Source organism: Trachypithecus francoisi, unplaced genomic scaffold (genome assembly GCF_009764315.1).
Source record: "Trachypithecus francoisi isolate TF-2019V2 unplaced genomic scaffold, Tfra_2.0 Lachesis_group20, whole genome shotgun sequence".
Taxonomy (NCBI): Eukaryota; Metazoa; Chordata; class Mammalia; order Primates; family Cercopithecidae; genus Trachypithecus; species Trachypithecus francoisi.
Genome location: NW_022681466.1, coordinates 5,645,286 through 5,663,975, shown reverse-complemented (window position 1 = coordinate 5,663,975; position 18,690 = coordinate 5,645,286). Strand labels below are relative to the sequence as shown.

Here is an 18,690-nt window from a genome sequence, read left to right as displayed (position 1 = left end):
ACATGGTGAAACCCTGTCTCTACTAAAAATAACAAAAAAATTAGTCCGGCGTGGTGGTGGACACCTGTAATCTCAGTGACTCGGGAGGCTGAGGCAGGAGAATCGCTTGAACCCAGGAGGCGGAGGTTGCAGTGAGCCGAAATTGCACCACTGCACTCCAGCCTGGGCAACAGGAGTGAAATTCCATCTTAAAAACAAAAAACAAAAAACAAAAAAAGCCTGGGTCCCTCCTTACCTATCTGTCCATTGTAGCAGCCACCCAGGAGCACGTGGGAATCTTTGGGGTTGAACTCCAAGGTAACAAGTGGAGATGATGGCTTCAGAGCAAGTTCAGGCTTGTTGGGGTTCTCTATAAAGCAGAAAAAAAAAATCCCATCAGGCCTGGAAAGAAAAGGACAGGATCAGCAAGTTTCACCCCTTCTGCGGGTGGGTAGTGGGGACATGGTGGCGGGGGGAAGCCTGGAAGCCCCTCCAGTCTTTCCCCAGGCTGCACCCCCTGGTCCACCTTGGCCAGAATCTGGCATTCTTGACCTAGGGGCTTTGCTGATGGTTTTTATTTTTGGTGAACAGGGTTGGGGTGTGCCTATGTGTGTGATAATTATATTTCTAGTCCAATTCCCGGGTTTGGTGTCAAATGAGGTTTTGATACTAAGGTTTTTACGTAAAGTCAACTCTCTGCCAGTTTCTTCAAACCAGGTCTCTGGACTGCAGATAACGACAGAGTCTATCCCATGGGGCTGCTGCCAGAACTCACTGAGCTGCTGGGGTGTCGGGCGTTAGCTCTGTGCCTGGCACCTACACGTTTATTTTAATAATGCTGCCAATGAAGGGAAGCTAGAGAGCATGAAGCCACCACCACCCTCTCCCTGCCTGCGTCTTGCCAGCCCTTCTGTAGACAATGGTTTGTGCTAATAAAGGGACACGCTGCTCCTGCAGGCCGTGAATTAAAGGCAAGCGTCAGGACAGACGGGACAAAGGCCCAAGTTCCATTCCACTGTCCCTGAGTCCCTTCTCAGTCTGCTGGGCACTCTTTCCATACACTCTTTTTTCTTGTTGTTGTTGAGACAGAGTCTCGCTCTGTCTGTCACCCAGGATGGAGTGCAGCGGAGTGATCTCGGCTCACTGCAACCTCTGATTCCTGGGTTCCTGTGATTCTCCTGCCTCAGTCTCCCAAGTAGCTGGGATTACAGGCACCCACCACCAAGCACAGCTAAGTTTTGTAATTTTAGTAGAGATGGGGTTTCATCATGTTAGCCAGGCTGGTCTTGAACTCCTGACCTCAGGTGATCCGCCCGCCTTGGCCTCCCAAAGTGCTGGGATTACAGGCATGGGCCACCGCGCCCAGCCTGATAGGCTCTTTAGGAGCTAAGAATTGAGATCCCATGGGGTCAGGTCTTCATGCCTCGAACTCAGAATCTGGAATTGGAGGGGGTTTCCTGCTTCTGATTTGACTCTGCTTGGCTCTGCCTGAAACCAGACAAGGGAGGAAGGAGAAGAGTGGCTTCCTCCTCGACTGCGGGCCCCTCCCTTGAGGTACCAACCCCGTGAGTGTCCTTGACCTCCTCCCCCTCCCTCCCACTCCTTGGCTTGTGCTGGTCCCAGCCCTCAGCCCTCCCAGGACCCCGCTGCTTCTCACCCAGGTCCCAGATGTATGAATCGCTGCTCATGCCCACAGGCGCCCGCTGAAAATCTAAGCAGGAGTATGCCACTGCCAACTTCCTGTTGCCATCGGGATGCCAGGAGAGGTGCGTGGCAGCCCTCTTGATTTCCTGGGGGTCCCTGCAGGGGAGAGGGAAGAGAGCAAAAGGCAGAATGTGAGGCTCCCCAATTTCTCCCTTTTTTTTTTTTATCAGATGGAGTCTTGCTCTGTCCCCCAGGCAGTGGCATAATCTCAGCTCACCGCAACCTCTGCCTCCTGGGTTCAAGCGATTTTCCTGCCTCAGCCTCCCGAGTAGCTGGGATTACAGGCGCCTACCACTACGCCCAGCTAATTTTTGTATTTTTAGTAGAGACGGGGTTTCACTGTGTTTCCTAGGCTGGTCTCAAACTCCTGACCTCAGATGATCCACCCACCTCGGCCTCCCAAAGTGCTAAGATTATAGGCGTGAGCCACCACGTCCGGCTCCCTGAATGATTTCTAATGCATCATCTTGCTCGGTTGGTCCATATATGAGGTCAGAGCCCAGCAGGGCTGGAGGGCAACAGGAAGGGCAGCCTCTGTCCCGCTGTGCCCTCTCCTGCACACCCCTTGCTGACAGCCATTGGCCCTGCTTGCACACCATGAGTCAGCCCTGCCTCAGAAGAGTTCTTTCTTGCTGTGCTGGGACTGGACTAGGTCCTTCCCAGGCCCCTAAGTCAGCTGTGGTAGTGAAATTCCCCAGAGTTGGGATCTGAGGCAAGTCATTCCCAAAACACCTTTCACTCCTCTAGTCCTGCATCTGCCAGACCCAAGGTCTGACCCCTGCCCTAGGTCCAGAGGCTTCCCCTCCACATTCCCCCGGCACCTCCCACTGCTCTATTCCAGCCTCCTGCTCATCTCCACTCATCTGATTGGACAGCCTTGCTTTTTTCTTCATGGTCAAAACTGAGGCCACAGAGCACGGTCCTTCTCACTTCCACCCACTTTCTGCAACTCCTTCCACCAGTCTTCGAGGCTGAGGAGTCCTTCTTCCCCAGTCCTCTCCCCATCCCTGTTCCCAAGCTCTCCTTCCTATCAACTTCTTTCGTACACCCTACAAAGGTGCTCTGGGATGGGTATTCAATTCCCGGGGCTGCTGCGATGAGGTCCCACAAACTGGGTGGCTTCAAACAACAGAAATTGATTCTCTCACAGTTCCGGACGCCAGAAGTCCAAAATCACAGATATTCTCCTCACATCAAGCATGTAAACATACATATACACATATATACACACATACACATATGCATACATTTATACACATATACAGATGCTCCTTGACTAATGATGTTGGCTACATCTGATAAACCCACAGTAAGTTGGAAATACCAGGAGCTGAAAATGCATTGTATACACCTCACCGACCCAGCATCACATCTTAGTTGAGCCTACGTGCTCAGAACACTTATATTAGCCTAGAGCTGGGCAAAATCACCTAACACAAAGCTTGTTTTATAATAAAAAGGTCAACAGCTCATGTAATTTTCTGAATACTGTACTGACAGCAAACACCAGAATGGTTGTACAGGTACCTGAAGTACGGTTTCTACTGGATTTGTATTGCTTTTGCACCCTTGCAAAGTCAAAAAATGGTTTAAGTTGGGGACTGCCACAAAAAGTAGCACTCTGCACACCCTGTTCTGCACCGGCTTTGTTTCCATACTGAATCCTGGAAATGGCTCCATATCAGCACATAAGAAGTTGCACTGCTCTTTTTTTTTTTTTTTTTTTTTGAGACAGAGTTTCGCTCTGTCGCCCAGGCTGGAGTGCAGTGGCCGGATCTCAGCTCACTGCAAGCTCCGCCTCCCGGGTTTACCCATTCTCCTGCCTCAGCCTCCCGAGTAGCTGGGACTACAGGCGCCCGCCACCTCGCCCGGCTAGTTTTTTGTATTTTTTAGTAGAGACAGGCTTTCACCGGGTTAGCCAGGATGGTCTCCATCTCCTGACCTCATGATCCGCCCGTCTCGGCCTCCCAAAGTGCTGGGATTACAGGCGTGAGCCACCGCACCCAGCCCTTTTTTTTTTTTTTTTTTTGAGAGGGAGTCTCCCTCCATTGCCCAGGCTGGAGTGCAGTGGTGCGATCTCGGCTCACTGCAACCTCTGCCTCCCAGGTTCAAGTGATTCTCCTGCCTCAACATCCTGAGTAGCTGGAATTACAGGCGTGTGCCACCACACCCAGTTAATTTTCGTATTTTTAGTAGAGATGGGGTTTCGCCATGTTGGCCAGGCTAGTCTCAAACTGACCTCAGGTGATGCGCCCCCAAAGTGCTGAGATTACAAGCGTGAGCCACCACGCCCAGACTGCCCCGCTCATTTTCCCAGCTGCATGGCATTCCGTCATGTGAGTGTAGCAGAACTGCTAGAACCAGTTCCCTATAAATGGACTTAGCTTGTTCTAGTCTTTGGCTGGTACACATCCTCTGCAGTGAATATCCACACCTGCGTTGATTTCACACACATACACACACACACCCGTGGGATGAATCCCTCGTGTCAAACTGCTATCCTCTGGGGTTATTCATGGATACACTCGCACGAGTGCAGGCCACAGTGGGGCCCTGTTTGCCCACAGTGCTGCTAGCTGCTCACGCTTGGTACTTGCACTTACTCTACACTGCAGGAACACGCCCCACTTGTACACAGATTGGCAATTTCACTTTCTCTGGAGTCTGTACTCCCTTTCCATCAACCAGACCCGCCCCCAGAGCAGGGCCACTTCTCTGCTGGGCGCCTTATCACCGTGTGGCTTATCAAGCCCAGAGCACAGAGAGTGCTGCACCCAGGGCATGCAGCAACTGGCAAGGAGTTGCCTTTGGGGGCACCCATGCATAGGGGTGACCGAGGGTGGCCAGACACCTGCCTGGCCATGGTGCTACCTGAAAACATTGATGGTTTTAGCTGAAGGGGCCTCCTCCATCACTTCCACGGCCTCCTCGTCGTTGAAATACTCTTCATAGATGTCAATGGCATTGTTCTGTTTGATGCAGTGCTCCATGATCTAGGAGGGACACGTCGGAAGTTCTTAGTGGTAAGGGGAGGTCCTTTCAGATTGCCCAGGCCTGCAATGGCGTCTGGGAGGGACAGGTCATAGCCAGGGGCCTTTTCCCATCCACTTAACCATGTGCTTTCAATGGGGGAATTTTCAATTAGTTCTTGGGGGTAAAATAATATTACTTTTTATGTACACAGCATAGAAATACACGCAGCGCATGAACAGATATACAGTATGTCTATGGCATTAACATTTGATGGGCTGGGTGCGGTGGCTCACGCCTGTAATCCCAGCACTTTGGGAGGCTGAAGCGGGTGGATCACTTAAGGCCAGGAGTTTGAGACCAGCCTGGCCAACATGGTGAAACCCCACCTCTACCAAAAATACAAAAGCAAATTAGCCAGGCATAGTGGTGGGCGCCTGTAATCCCAGCTACTTGGGAGGCTGTGGCAGGAGAATTGCTTGAACCCGGGAGGTGGAGATTGCAGTGAGCCAAGATCACGCCACTGCACTCCAGCCTGGGTGACAGAACGAGACTCTGTCTCAATAACAACAACAGCAACAAACATTTTATGGAGGTAGGAGGCCATTAGAAAAAACACGAGGGGCAATAATGAAAAAAAGGTTGAAGAACACCATGCTAGCCAAACAAAATTATTATTATTATTATTATTATTATTATTTTGAGACAGAGTCTTGCTCTGCCGCCCAGGTTAGAGTGCAGGGGTGCGATCTGGGCTCACTGCAGCTTCTGTCTCTCAGGTTCAAGCAGTTCTCCTGCCTCGGCCTCCCGAGTAGCTGGGACTACAGGCATGCGCCACCACACTTGGCTAATCTTTGTATTTTTAGTAGAGATGGGGTTTTGCTATGTTGGCTCAAACTCCTGAGCTCGAGTGATCTGCCTGCCTCGGCCTCCCAAAGTGCTGGGATTACAGGTGTGAGCCACCAAGCCCAGCCCAAACAAAATTATTAATCACTCACTCACCATATATATGTGTGTGTGTGTATGTGTGTGTGTATAAAATAATATATATATTTAATCACTCACCATATATGTATGTGTGTGTGTGTATATATATGTGTATATATATGGCACTCATCTCCTTCTTCCTGTCCTTGCAGACAGCTGGTTCCTCCACCCAGAATACCCTCCCCTTTATCCCTTTATTGCAAATGTCCACCAAAGGACAACCAAGCCCTGCCACTTCTTCCTGATCCTTTCAGCAGGAGATTGACCCTGCCTCCTCATGGAGTAAAAGGACAAGTCACCCTTCTCTTTCAGCATTTCTTTCTTTTTGTGTTATCTGGTGATGTCTCTGTATTTGTCTTCGACCTCCAATGGACTGCAAACTCTCTGGGACAGGATGTATAAGAGATTCTTTTTCTTTTAATTTAAATTTAAAATTTCTTTTTCCTTAAAACAATATTTTTTTTGCACTGGCAATTATGTAGAACTATTATGTGAGATTCATTTTGCAACCTCTACTGTGCCTGGCAGAGGCTTGAAGCTCAGTCCGAATTTGTCAAATGAATGAATGATCCCTATTGGCTGCTGGGTGGGGCACCTTGGGGGTCACCTTTGCCCAAGGTCAGCCTCCTCCTAATGCCTGGTCAGCCCTTGTACCTGCCTGCCTTCCCTGTTGGTCTGCAATTGGGACCTCTGCCTGCTCCCAGAAAGAAGGCTCCTTGAGCCAGCAGCTGGTCCCCTTCCCCCAGCATCCACACCAGCCTCACAGGGAAGGCCAGGCACAGCTGGGGCACTGCCCACCTCGGGGAGCTGCAGTGCCGGATGGGGCTTTTGCAGCTGGGGCGAGAGGAAGCCTTACAGAGCCAAGCTGCATGATGGCGTTCACGTAGTTCTCATCTTTCTCCACCTTCTTACGGAAACGAATGGTCTGCTCCAGCTCCAGGGGGTTTACGTCCTTCGGCCAGCCCCCCTCGACATGGTTAACTCCCCTGGTCTCCATCTCAAACCGCTCCGTGTTGGCCTAAACAGAAAGCCGCAGGAGGAAAGATGTCACCCTGGTATACTCCCAAACCCTTGGCTGCTTCTGCAATCCAGGTCCCATGCGGGCTCCCAGGGCTGGATGCTGGGGTGCCCTGGCCAAAGCCACAGTATTTTCAGATGCAGGTGAGGAAATTCCTGGTGCTCAGGTGGGCACAGGTAGCTGCAACTGCGCAACCCTGTGGAGCTAAGCAGCTTTGCAACTGGTAGCTGTGGTCATGAAAATCCAGTTTTGACCTTATCTGAATTCTAATGGACCGGAGAAGCCTGTCCATTTGCTCTGTGAGAATCCAAAGAAAAGGCGAATAATTGGCCAGGCGCGGTAGCTCACTCCTGTAATCCCAATCCCAGCACTTTGGGAGGCCGAGGCAAGCAGATCACGAGGTCAGGAGATCAAGACCATTCTGGCTAACATGGTGAAACCCTGTCTCTACTAAAAATACAAAACATTAGCCGGGCATGGTTGTGGGCACCTGTAGTCTAGCTACTCGGGAGGCTGAGGCAGGAGAATTGCTTGATCCCGGGAGGCAGAGGTTGCAGTGAGCCGAGATCATACCACTGCACTCTAGCCTGGGCGACAGAGCGAGACTCCGTATCAAAAAAAAAGAAAGAAAAGAAAAGAAAAAGTGAATAGTCTTTATTCACTCTATCATTAACAATGCCACCCTATCACTGACAACGTCAGTGTCACAGAAATTGAACGTTAAAACTCCGAGTTTGGATTTGCTTTGCCTGTCCTTTGTAGCAGGGAGGACAGTTTTACACGTGGGTCTCGCCACTTTCCCTTCTTTCCTTTTTTCTTTTTTTTTTTTTTAAAGAGAGGGTCTCTCACTCTGTTGCCCAGGCTGGAGTGCAGTGGCATGATCTCGACTCACTATAGCTTTTTTTTTTTGAAACAGAGTTTCACTCTTGTTGCCTAGGCTGGTGTGCAATGGTGCAATTTCGGTTCATTGCAACCTTCGCCTCCCAGATTCAAGTGATTCTCCTGCTTCAGCCTCCTCAGTAGCTGGGATTACAGGTGCTCGCCATCATAGCCAGCTAATTTTTGTATTTTTAGTAGAGACGGGGTTTCACCATGTTGGCCAGACTGGTCTCGAACTCCTGACCTCAGGTGATCCACTGGCTTCAGCCTCTGGAAGTGCTGGGATTACAGGCATGAGCCACTGCACCTGGCCAGTACAGCTTTGACTTCTCAGGCTGAAGGGATCCTCCTGCCTCAGCCTCCCAAGTAGCTGGGACTATAGGCGTGTACCACCACATGTGGCTAATTTTTGTTTTTGTTTTTCTTCTGTAGAGACAGTGTTTCACCATGTTGCCCAGGCTGGTCTCAAACTCCTGAGCTGAAGTGATCCTCCCACCTCTGCCTTCTTTTCACTTTATTTTTAAAAAATATTTCTTTATTTATTTTTAGAGACAGGGTCTTGCTCTGTTGCCCAAGCTGGATTGCAGTGGTGTGATCACAGCTCACTGCTGCTGTGAACTCCAGGGCTTAAACAATCCTCCCGCCTCCACCTCCCAAGTAACTGGGACCACAGGTGCAAGCCACCACAACTGGCTAATTAAAAAAAAAAAAAAAAGTGTAGAAATGAAGTCTCACTATGTTGCCCAGGTTGGTCTCAAACTCGTGGCCTCAAGCATCCTTTCACCTTGGTCTCCCAAAGTACTGGGATTACAGGCCTGAGCCAGCATGCCCAGCCCTTCCTATTTTTAAGAAATTGTGGCAAAATACACGTAACATAAAATGTACCACGTAACCATTTCAAAGGGTACACTGCAGCAGTGTTATCATACACAGTGCTGTGCAACCATCAACCCCGCCTAGTTCCGAAACTCTTACATCACCCAGAATGGAAACCCCATCCTCATGAAGTCACTCCCATCTCCTTTCCATTTTTAAGCCAGCTCTCACAAAAGTCTGGATCAGCACCATAGGAAAGGTTTAAAAAAAAAAAAAAAAAGTCTGGAAAAGGCAGAGCTGCTGGAAAGACAGGAGGGCCCCCCAGGGTGTGGCCCACATGGCGGCCATTCTGCTTACTGGCTACACCACGGCCACAGGCCTTCTCATCCCCGAGACAACAGCTGGTCCTGGGAGAGAAGCACCTACTTCATCTGAACTGTGAGTCACTGAAACCACCCACACCCACCTGACTGTTGGACGTGTTTTGGCCAAATCAAGTGATTTGGTTATCGTTTTAACTCAGCAGTTGTCGACCTAATTAGGGTGAATCACTTAGTCCATAGAGACAGGGAACTCTCTGGCCTCTGAACACATGACCACGACCCTCCAGGTAAGTTCTCTTATCAGGGAGGCCCCTCTGGCCGGAACTTTCTGTGGGACACTTCCCTTTTCTCAAGCTGGGTAGTTGCCTGTAGATATGGATCTCTGCTCCCTCAGAATATCTCTCCCAAGCTGGGCACAGCGGCTCATGCCTGTATTCCCAGCACTTTGGGAGGCCAAGGCGGGAGGACTGCTTGGGCCCAGGAGCTTGAGACCAGCCTGGGCAACATGGCAAAACCTCGTCTCTACAAGAATTACAAAAATTAGCCAGGCATGGTGGTGCACACCTGTCGTCGCAGTTTCCAGGAAGGCTGAGGTGGGAGGATCTATTGAATTCGGGAGGCGGAGGTTGCAGTGAGTCGAGATTGTGCCACTGCACTCCTGGAAGACAGAGTGAGACCCTGTTTAAAAATATATAGGCCGGGCGCGGTGGCTCAAGCCTGTAATCCCAGCACTTTGGGAGGCCGAGATGGGCGGATCACGAGGTCAGGAGATCGAGACCATCCTGGCTAACATGGTGAAACCCCGTCTCTACTAAAAATACAAAAAAAACTAGCCGGGCGAGGTGGCGGACGCCTGTAGTCCCAGCTACTCGGGAGGCTGAGGCAGGAGAATGGCGTGAACCCGGGAGGCGGAGCTTGCAGTGAGTTGAGATCCGGCCACTGCACTCCAGCCCGGGCCACAGAGCGAGACTCCATCTCAAAAAAAAAAAAAAAAAAAATATATATATATATATATATATAACTTAAAGTATAATTAAAAAAATATATATATATATATATCTCTCTCCCAGCTACACCAAATATCCAAAACAACTCTGGTAAGTGTCTTCCAGGTGAAACAAGAGCCCTTGGGAGAGGGAACATTGTGATTTGCCCTCCCCTGGCTCGAGGAAGGCTGGTGCTGGGTCTTCTTCTGATCCTGGGCACTGCGTGGAACTCAGGGGGAGCCTCTAGCCTCACTTCCAGCTTCTGTACTTGGTTCACTCTAACTGGCTTTCAGGTGGACACGGACCCTCAGAACTACTCACCTGCCCCAGCTGGCCGCCCTGCCTGGCCACACCTCACAGGCCGGGGCCCTTGGGGCAGGGACTCACCTCGTGTTCCGACATGCTGACCGAACACTGGATGCCGGTGTCCACTGGGTTCCGCTCCACAAACTGCTCGGCCAGCTCAGGGTTGGGCATGATGTCGATGTTCAGCTCGGCCTGGCGGTCAGAGAAATTGCACTGCTTCCCGAACTCGCTGCGCTTCTTGACGTACACGTACACAATCTCCATGGTGCGGGCTGCTGGGGGGAAGAGGGAGGGTGTGGGGTGAGGGACCACACCGGCCCCTTTCCCATCTCCACAGGTCCCGCCAGGACAGCTCCAGGTTCTCAATCTGGTTGGGGCAGGAAGCAAGGGGTGGTAGGGAGATCCTAGGAATTTGTCCAGAAGCTGCAGCTGCATTTTTAAAAATTCCGAGTGCCGACTCTATGCTAAGCATGACCCTATTTAGCTCGTGCAATTGTTCTCTGAGGAAGGCAATAAAAATCATCATTTCAGCCAGGCAAGGTGGCTCACGACTATAATCCCAGAACGTTGGGAGGCCAAGGCAGGTGGATCACCTGAGGTCAGGAGTTCAAGATCAGCCTGGCCAACATGGTGAAACCCCATCTCTACAAAAATACAAAAATTAGCCGGGCATGGTGGCTCACACCTGTAATCCCAGCTACTCAGGACGCTGAGGTGGGAGAATCACTTGAACCTGGGAGAAGGTTGCAGTGAGCTGAGATCACGCCATTGCACTCCAACCTGGGTGACAGAGCAAGACTCCGTCTCAAAAAAAAAAAATCACCATATTCTTTAAGGGAGTTTGATGCTTAGATGCCCTCAGTGACTTGCCCAGGGTCTGGCCTGAGCTGATTCCAAAACTCTTACCCACCAAATGATACAGTTTTTGTCTTTTGTTTTTAGGTTTTTTCTTTCTTTTTTTTTTTTTAGACAAAGGCTCGTTCTGTCACCCAGGCTGGAGGGCAGTAGTGTGCTCACAGCTCACTGTAGCCTCAACCCCTGGGCTCAAGTGATCCTCCCACCTCAGCCTCCCAAGTAGCTGGGACCACAGGTGTGCAGCACCATACCTGGCTAAGTTTTGTATTGTTCTGTAGAGATGGGGTCTCGCCATTTTGCCCAGACTGGTCTTGAACTTCTGGGCTCAAGTGATCCATCTGCCTCAGCCTCCCAAAGTGCTGGGATTATAGGTATGAGCCACTGCACCCGGCACAATACGGTTTTCACTGAATCAGTGTTTATTGACAGGCAGGAGGAAATATTGATGGTGATGACTTTGGACTAAACTCCCTGCCATGCTGGGCATGAAACACACAGGACAGATTTGAGACCTCTGGGCCTCTTCTTGAACCCTTCCTCCCCAACCCGATGGCCCAACTCCCCACCCAATTGTCCAAAAGACTCATTGGTTGCCAGACTCTGGCCTCCACCACTCTCTGGGCGCTACCCTGGAAATCTCTTCCCTCCAACCAGGACAGAGCTGAGAGTTGACCCCAGACAGAGAGAAAGCCAAGGGCTTCCCCAACAGGCGGGACACGGAGGCCTTTGGGAAAGCCTCTGACATGTGCTACTGGCCGTGGGGCACAGCAGGGAATTGGGAAGTGGGCTGGGCTGGGCCCTGCCTTCAAGTGCTGGGCCTGCCGTCACCAGCTACGTGACCAGGGCAGGGCCACTTAGTCCGTCCGAGACCTGACACACCCACAGGATGCTGAGAAGCGAAATGAAAGTGCTCCAGTGGCGTCAGAGGTGGGGTTCACAGGCCATGCAAGGAAGGGTTTCTCACTGATGCTGATTAGAAGTTGTAAAAATGCAATGGGCTGGGCCGTTTCCACATATTGCCCTTGACCTTTCTGGCTCCCCCATGACATCACTAGACCCCACTGGGTCTGAAGGCGTGCTCAGTGAGTTCAATGGCTGGCCCTTTGACCTGTGTGCCTGTCACATCACACCATGGAGTTAGCCAGAGATATCCCATCTGCTGGCCACCTGGGCTTTCAGAAATTGTGCCTTTGATAGCAAGTTCCCAGGGGCTCACATTGTGGGTCCGTGCAAGGCTCCTGGGGTTGCACAGAGCCCTAGGACAAAAGATGTGGATGAGTGGCTGCTGCTGGTGTGGGGAAGATAAACTGAAGGAGAGCTTGCCTTGGTAGATTTACAACCAAAGGCCTTTCAATGCCCAAGAGATTAGGCGAGCAGGCCAGGCATGGTGGCTCACGCCTATAATCCCAGAATTTTGGGTGGCCGAGGCCGGTGGATCACTTGAGGTCAGGAGTTCAAGACCAACCTGGCCAACATGGCAAAAACTTATCTCTACTGAAAATACAAAAATTAGCCAGGTGTGGTGGCATGTGCCTGTAATCCCAGCTACTCAGGAGGCTGAGGTAGGAGAATCGCTTAAACCCGGGAGGTGGATGTTGCAGTGAGCCGAGATTATGCTACTGTACTCCAGCCTGGATGACAGAGTGAGACTCCATCTCAAAAAAAAGATTAGGTGAGCAGGTTTGCCTGTGAGCAGGTTTTGCTATTTTTTTTAAGTTTTAAATTTTAATTTTTATGGTTACATAGTAAGTGTATATATTTATGGGGCACATGAGAGGTTTTGCTATAGGCACGCAATATACAATATACAATCATGGGAAACGGGGTATCCAGCCACACTTGCAAGCATTTATCCTTTGTGTTACAAACAATCCAATTATACTCTTTCAGTTATTTTTAAATGTACAGTCAAATTATTTTAACTATAGTCACCCTGTTCTGTTATCAAATACTAGATATTAGTAGTCACATCATGGAGAACGGGGTATCCGTCCCCTCAAGAATTTATCCTTTGTTAGTTTTTTTTTTTTCTTTTTCTTTTTTCTTTTTTGAGATGGAGTCTCGCTCTGTCACCCAGGCTGGAGTGCAGTGGTGCAATCTCGGCTCACTGCAAGCTCCACCTCCCGGATTCATGCCATTCTCCAGCCTCAGCCTCCTGAGTAGCTGGGACTACAGGCACCTGCCACCATGCCCCGCTAATTTTTTGTATTTTTAGTAGAGATGGGGTTTCATCATGTTAGCCAGGATGGTCTCAATCTCCTGACCTCAGTCTCAATCTCCAGACCTCGTGATCCGCCCGCCTCGGCCTCCCAAAGTGTTGGGATTACAGTCACCCCGCCCGGCCTATTAGTTATTTTTAAATGTACAATTAAATTATTACTGACTATAGTCACCTTTTTGTCCTATCAAATAGTAGGTCTTATTTATTCTTTCTTTTCTTTTCTTTCTTTTTTTTTTTTTTGAGACGGAATCTCATTTTGTTACCCAGGCTGGAGTGCAGTGGTGCGATCTCTGCTCACTGCAACCTCTGCCTCCTGGGTTCAAGTGGTTCTCCTGCTTCAGCCTCCCGAGTAGCTGGGATTACAGGTGTGCGCCACCACGCCCGGCCAACAATGTTAACAAAAAGAGAAGCCGCAGACTTGGAGAAAATATTTGCAAATTATTTTTCTGATAAAGAACTTGCATCCAGAATATGGAAAGACTGACCAGGTTCCCAGCACTATGAACAACAGTTTCCAGGCATGCTTCCTGCATGCCCAGCACCACTCCCAAATGAGTGATCACAATTCTCATTAAAATTTCTTTTTATGAGACAGTGTCTTGCTCTGTCACCCAGGCTGGAGTACAGTGGCATGAACACGGCTTGCTGCAGCCTCGACCTCCCAGGTTCGAGCAATCCTCCCACCTAAGCCTTCTGAGTAACTGGGACCACAGGCAGACACTACCACATTGGACTAATTTTTTTTTTTTGGGTAGAGGTGAGGGTCTCGCTACATTGCCCAGGCTTGTCTCAAACTCCTGGGCTCAAGTGATCCTCCTGCCTCAGCCTCCCAAAGTGCTGGGATTATAGGCACGAGCCCATTTTCGAGATGAAGAAACTGAGGCCTGGAGAGATGAAGTATTAATACATCATCTAAGGTCACAGTTCCTCAGTTCAGGCAGAACCACCAGGCATGTCTGGCTCTAAAGCAGTGATCGTTAGTCCTGACTGCACATTTAGAAACATCTGGAGGGCTTTATGAAATCACAATGCTGAGTTTGAACCCCAGAAAAACTACATCAGAATCTCTCATCAGTATTTTTTTTTTCTTTTTAATTCTTCAGGCAATTCCATGTGTAGCCAAGTTTGAGGACCACTGATTTAAAGTGAGGGACTTAATCTCTCAACCAGCATTTCTCAAACCTGGGATCTTCCTTAAAAATATACAGACTTCCAGGCCTCTCTCTTGCAAATGCTGAACTAGATGCCTGGGGCAGGGTCTAGCATCATGTTTTTCACAGTCACCCTAGAGGAACATGATTACCAGACCTGTGTCTAACCTACCTTCTCCCGCCTCCAGGGCTACAAAGAATCAGACCAGTAGGCCCTGGCCGCTGGCCCCTGAGAGGCAGGGCAGGAGCTGTGTGCCCCTAGAGGCATGTGCCAGGGGAAACTTGGACCCTGGAGGAGTGGGGTAGCAGGTGGGGAGAAGGAGGGTAGGAAGGTTAACCCTTTGCATCCATATACATTGTTCCTTGAAGACAGCACCACCCCCATCCCACTCCTAGCCCCGGAGCAACTCAACCTCAACCAGACTGTTGCAGAAAGTGGTTTTTGGTTTTTTGTTTGTTTGTTTTTAAGATGGAGTCTCACTCTGTTGTCCAGACTGAAGTGCAGTGGCCTGATCTAGGCTCACTGCAACCTCCGTCTCCCGGGTTCAAGCTATTCTCCTGCCTTAGCCTCCCATAGCTGGAATTATAGGTGCATGCCACCATTCCCGGCTAATTTTTGTATCTGTAGTAGAGACAGGGTTTCACCATGTTGACCAGGCTGGTCTCAAACTCCTGACCTCAAGTGGTCCACCCGCCTCGGCCTCACAAAGTGCTGGGATGGCAGGCGTGAGCCACCGCGCCCGGCCCGTTTTCTTCCCTTTCTTGTAGTTTGGAAATTCTCTTTCCTGGGTGGAAGCAATGGCTTAGAGGGCACAGGGTGGGATGAGAAGCCCAGATGGTAGTGGGGGTGCCCCAATGTGTTTATCCCACGTGGACAAGCTAGGGCCTTGTGAAAAAGCCTGGGAATCCCGTGGCATCCTCCCCTTTGCCAACGCAGTGTGAAGCACCTGTGCCTCCCACATGCGGCTGCAGGACTCAAGCAATTAGGGCTGCCTGTCTCTGTCTTTTCAAAGACAATTGCTGCAAGCCAGCTGGCTCCTAGGGGACACAAGGAGGCTGAAGAGAATGACGAAACTCCAGGAAGACAGAAATAGCCTCTTCAGCCCGGATCAGACTTTTAACAGCTTTGCTTTCCTTCTTGGTGCTTCCCAAGGCCAAGTCCCGAGCGAGAACAGAAGCATTGTCTTGTGTCTGGAGGCAGACAGAGGGGACATTTAAAGACTGGCCCGGTGACGGGAAGACAACTCATTCAAGGACCCAGAGCAAGCTCTTTCTCATAAGCTAGCAGGGTACTCAGATGAATAGCGAGGTCAGCAGAGGGCGTCTCAGGAGGTCTCCCCCAGCCTCTTGTGAGACAAGTGCTGGAGGGTGGGCTTCCCCAAGCAAGGCCTGAGTAGGGGTGTCTGCATGGGGGGACAGAGCGGGGACGGGAGCAGTGTCACTGCCCTCTGGGAGTTTTGGGGGCAGATCCTCCCCCCATGGGAACCTAGAGTCTCGGAGGCATGCAGAACACCACCGTGCGTCTCAAACACAGGAACACGCAGAATCAGGGACGCTGTGGTCCAGACATCAAAGATTCAGGCGTCTCCCGCATCCCCAGGGAGGCAGTCAGATGGGAACCTTCGCTGACTATGAAAACAAAACTTGTCTTGTGCAGTGAGAATGAGCAAAGTAATTCCTGGAGAGAACCTCCGGTGGCTTAAGGGAAAGTGTGTTTTCCAAGCTGGGAGGGAGGCCAAGGGAGGGATGGGGAGGAGGAGTGTCAGCGTGGGAGACTGGGAAGGAGGCAAGCTGGAAGGTCAGCCCTCTGCATTGAATTCCCTAGTGGAATAAGGAGATGAGAACATTTTCCTCTTCTTCTTGGTCCCTGACACAGCCCCTACTGGGTTCTCGCGACTGGTGGGCCTGCATGGCACCTGGCAGGAGAGGGCTTCCTTCCCTCTTTCTTTGTTGTTGTTTTTGAGACAGTCTTGCTCTGTCACCCAGGCTGGAGTGCAATGGTGTGATCTTGGCTCACTCCAACCTCTGCCTCCCAAGTTCAAGTGATTCTTGTGCCTCAGTCTCCCGAGTAGCTGAGATTACTGGTGAGTGCCCTCACACCTGGCTAATTTTTTTTTTGAGATGGAGTCTCACTCTGTCACCCAGGCTGGAGTGCAGTGGCCTGATCTCAGCTCACTGCAACCTCCGCCTCCCAGGTTTAAGCAATTCTCCTGCCTCCACCTGCCGCGTAGCTGGGACTATAGGCGTAAGCCACTGCACCTGGCCAGAATTTTTATATTTTTAGTAGAGATGGGGTTTCACCATGTTGGTCAGGCTGGTCTCAAACTCCTGACCTCAAGTGATCCATCTGCCTGGGCCTCTCAAAGCACTGGGATTACAGGCGTGAAAACTGCACCCGGCTTTCCTTCCCTTTCTTATAGCCTTGTGCACTTTCTGGAATTCCAGGGTCCTGAGGGACTCACTGTACCCTCAAAAGAGGCAGACCTCCCTAGAAAGCCCCCATTTGTTTCCTCCCAGGGTAACACTAAGCATGGCTGAGCACCCCAAGGAAGGTGAAGGTTGAGGGCAGGACAAGGTGGGAAGAGGTCCCCAGAACTGGAGAGCGATGGGGGTCAGTGTCTACCCGCCCTCACCTCTACCTTGTGGTCTCCTTGACGGAAAGACTGTGGTCTTTTATTTACTCCAGTCCCCAGGGCCTGGCACAGAGAAGGGGCCCAAGACTCCTGTCACCTTCTGCGTTAGTGACTGTGATACCAGCGCCTACCAGGCTTCTCTCTGCAGCTCTCTCCCCTGTTCCTTCTCTGCTGACCGTGACAGACAAGCAAAGGATTTGAAACCAAGGATTCGAGAGGAAAACACGTAGGGTCTGAAAGCCGAGAGAAGACGCACTTCTGTGGTTGAAGAGAATGTGGTAAACCTTGACCTTGAACAGAAAGGAGGAACCGCACACGCTCCAGAGGAACTACCCGACTGTGTGACCTCGATCACATGAGAACGCCAGCTCCAAGGTTGAGGAAGAAATGAAAGAAAGCACTTAAAACACCTGCCACCTAGCAGGTGTGCGATAGTGTTAATTTACGTCCCCTATATCCTGAGCAGAAAGCTCTCCTCTTAAAGGGCCCATCTTCCCATCACCTTAGCCCAAGGCTGTTTTTTTCCCGTCCATTCAGCTGTAAATCCTTCAGAGGTCTCCAGTCCACTCCAGGATACGAACTGTATCAGGACCTGGGCGGGTAGGAGGGTATGAGGCAGGGTGTTCAGAGGCTGCAGGGTCCTGCGACTTGGGGCGGATCCAGGGCAGCGAGGATTAAGGGGACAGAGAGCACTAGGAGCGCTAGTCCTGACAGCCACCATCCGGCAGAGCTATCCCAGAAGGAAGCCCCCCAAGAGGAATTTTTGGCACTCTTGGTGATTATTACCCTAGAAGTCTCCCCCTGTCACTCTCCACTCTAGTCTTTAGCCTCCGACGTCCTCCTGGCGCCCGCCCCTTACCCTGGGTCCGCTCCTCCTGCTTCTGGGTCTCTGGGAAAGCGCCCAATCCACGGTCCCGGCTCCAGTGCTCCTCAAACGGCGGCGTTTACCGGTTGCTTGGCAACCCGGCCTGGCTCTGGCCGCGCGGGGCAAAACGGAAGGACCCCGGGGCACGTGACTCCCGTTCTGCCACGTCGGAAGCGCAGCACGTCCGTCTTCTTTTTGGAGGTCTCCGGAGTTAGGAGAAGAATTAACCAATAAGTTGGTAACATACCAGTAATGATCATCAACATTTGTAGGGGCGTTGCCAAGGCGCTTGTCCAAACCTACGTTTGTATGCATTTGCATCGAGCAAGGTACCCAGAAAATGCAAGTAAGAATAGTCAGTGCTTGGGAAGCCGTGGTCCCTGGGTGGTTATGGCGGGCTCTGCTTACGATCTTGGCCGAGCGTGTTGTCATGCCTTCCTTCAGTTTCCGCATCCATTCAGTGGGAAGTATAACCCCACCCTCCCCTCTGCTACCATCCTTCCTACACTTTATGTAACAAACACACCTTCGTGCACCACCAGAATGGAAACTCCTTGGGAGTAGAAGCTGGGGATTTTTACAGCTTAGCTGGGTGGTTGGCACGAAATGTACTGTGTTCATTGAATGCATGGATAGATGAATGAATGAATGAAATGAGTCATGTTTCTCAGGGAGTTAAGGTAATTGAGATCATGTAAATTAAAACAAGGGAATTTGGGGCTAGAAAAAAATAAATTTGAATCCCAGTTTGGCTACTTACTAATCTCATGACCCCGGGCAAATTCCTTTCCTTTTCTAAGACTCAGCTATCCTCATCTGCAAAGTGGCAGGACAGTGGCGGTGCTTATTAGATAATGGAGAGGATTAAGTGAGAGACAACACAGGGGCGTGTCCAGCCCCGTCCAGAGCTACTGGTGCCTGAATGAAGGCAGCTCGGGGAATGAGGTTATCCGGAGTTCAGACGCTGACATTGGAAATTTGGACTGGGACAGAAGAG

At 50.7% G+C, this 18,690-nt stretch overlaps 1 protein-coding gene across 3 annotated transcripts in view; it reads right to left on the bottom strand.

The window, feature by feature from the left end:
• Positions 1-17,829, bottom strand: part of DNAI2 (dynein axonemal intermediate chain 2) — a 47,871-nt gene extending 30,042 nt beyond the window's left edge. Inside the window, exons 1-6 of one of the 3 annotated variants that reach the window (XM_033182034.1) lie at positions 17,688-17,829; positions 10,050-10,240; positions 6,497-6,658; positions 4,555-4,676; positions 1,637-1,779; positions 236-349 (exon numbers count right to left, since the gene is read on the bottom strand). In XM_033182034.1, coding sequence (XP_033037925.1) covers positions 236-349; positions 1,637-1,779; positions 4,555-4,676; positions 6,497-6,658; positions 10,050-10,232 — 724 coding nt within the window. In that variant the 5' untranslated portion in view covers positions 10,233-10,240; positions 17,688-17,829. Of the gene's footprint in view, positions 1-235; positions 350-1,636; positions 1,780-4,554; positions 4,677-6,496; positions 6,659-10,049; positions 10,244-17,614; positions 17,664-17,687 lie in introns of those variants that run through there. The other 2 variants (XM_033182033.1, XM_033182035.1) reach the window with 2 other exon arrangements.
• Between the last annotated feature and the right edge of the window lie 861 nt (positions 17,830-18,690).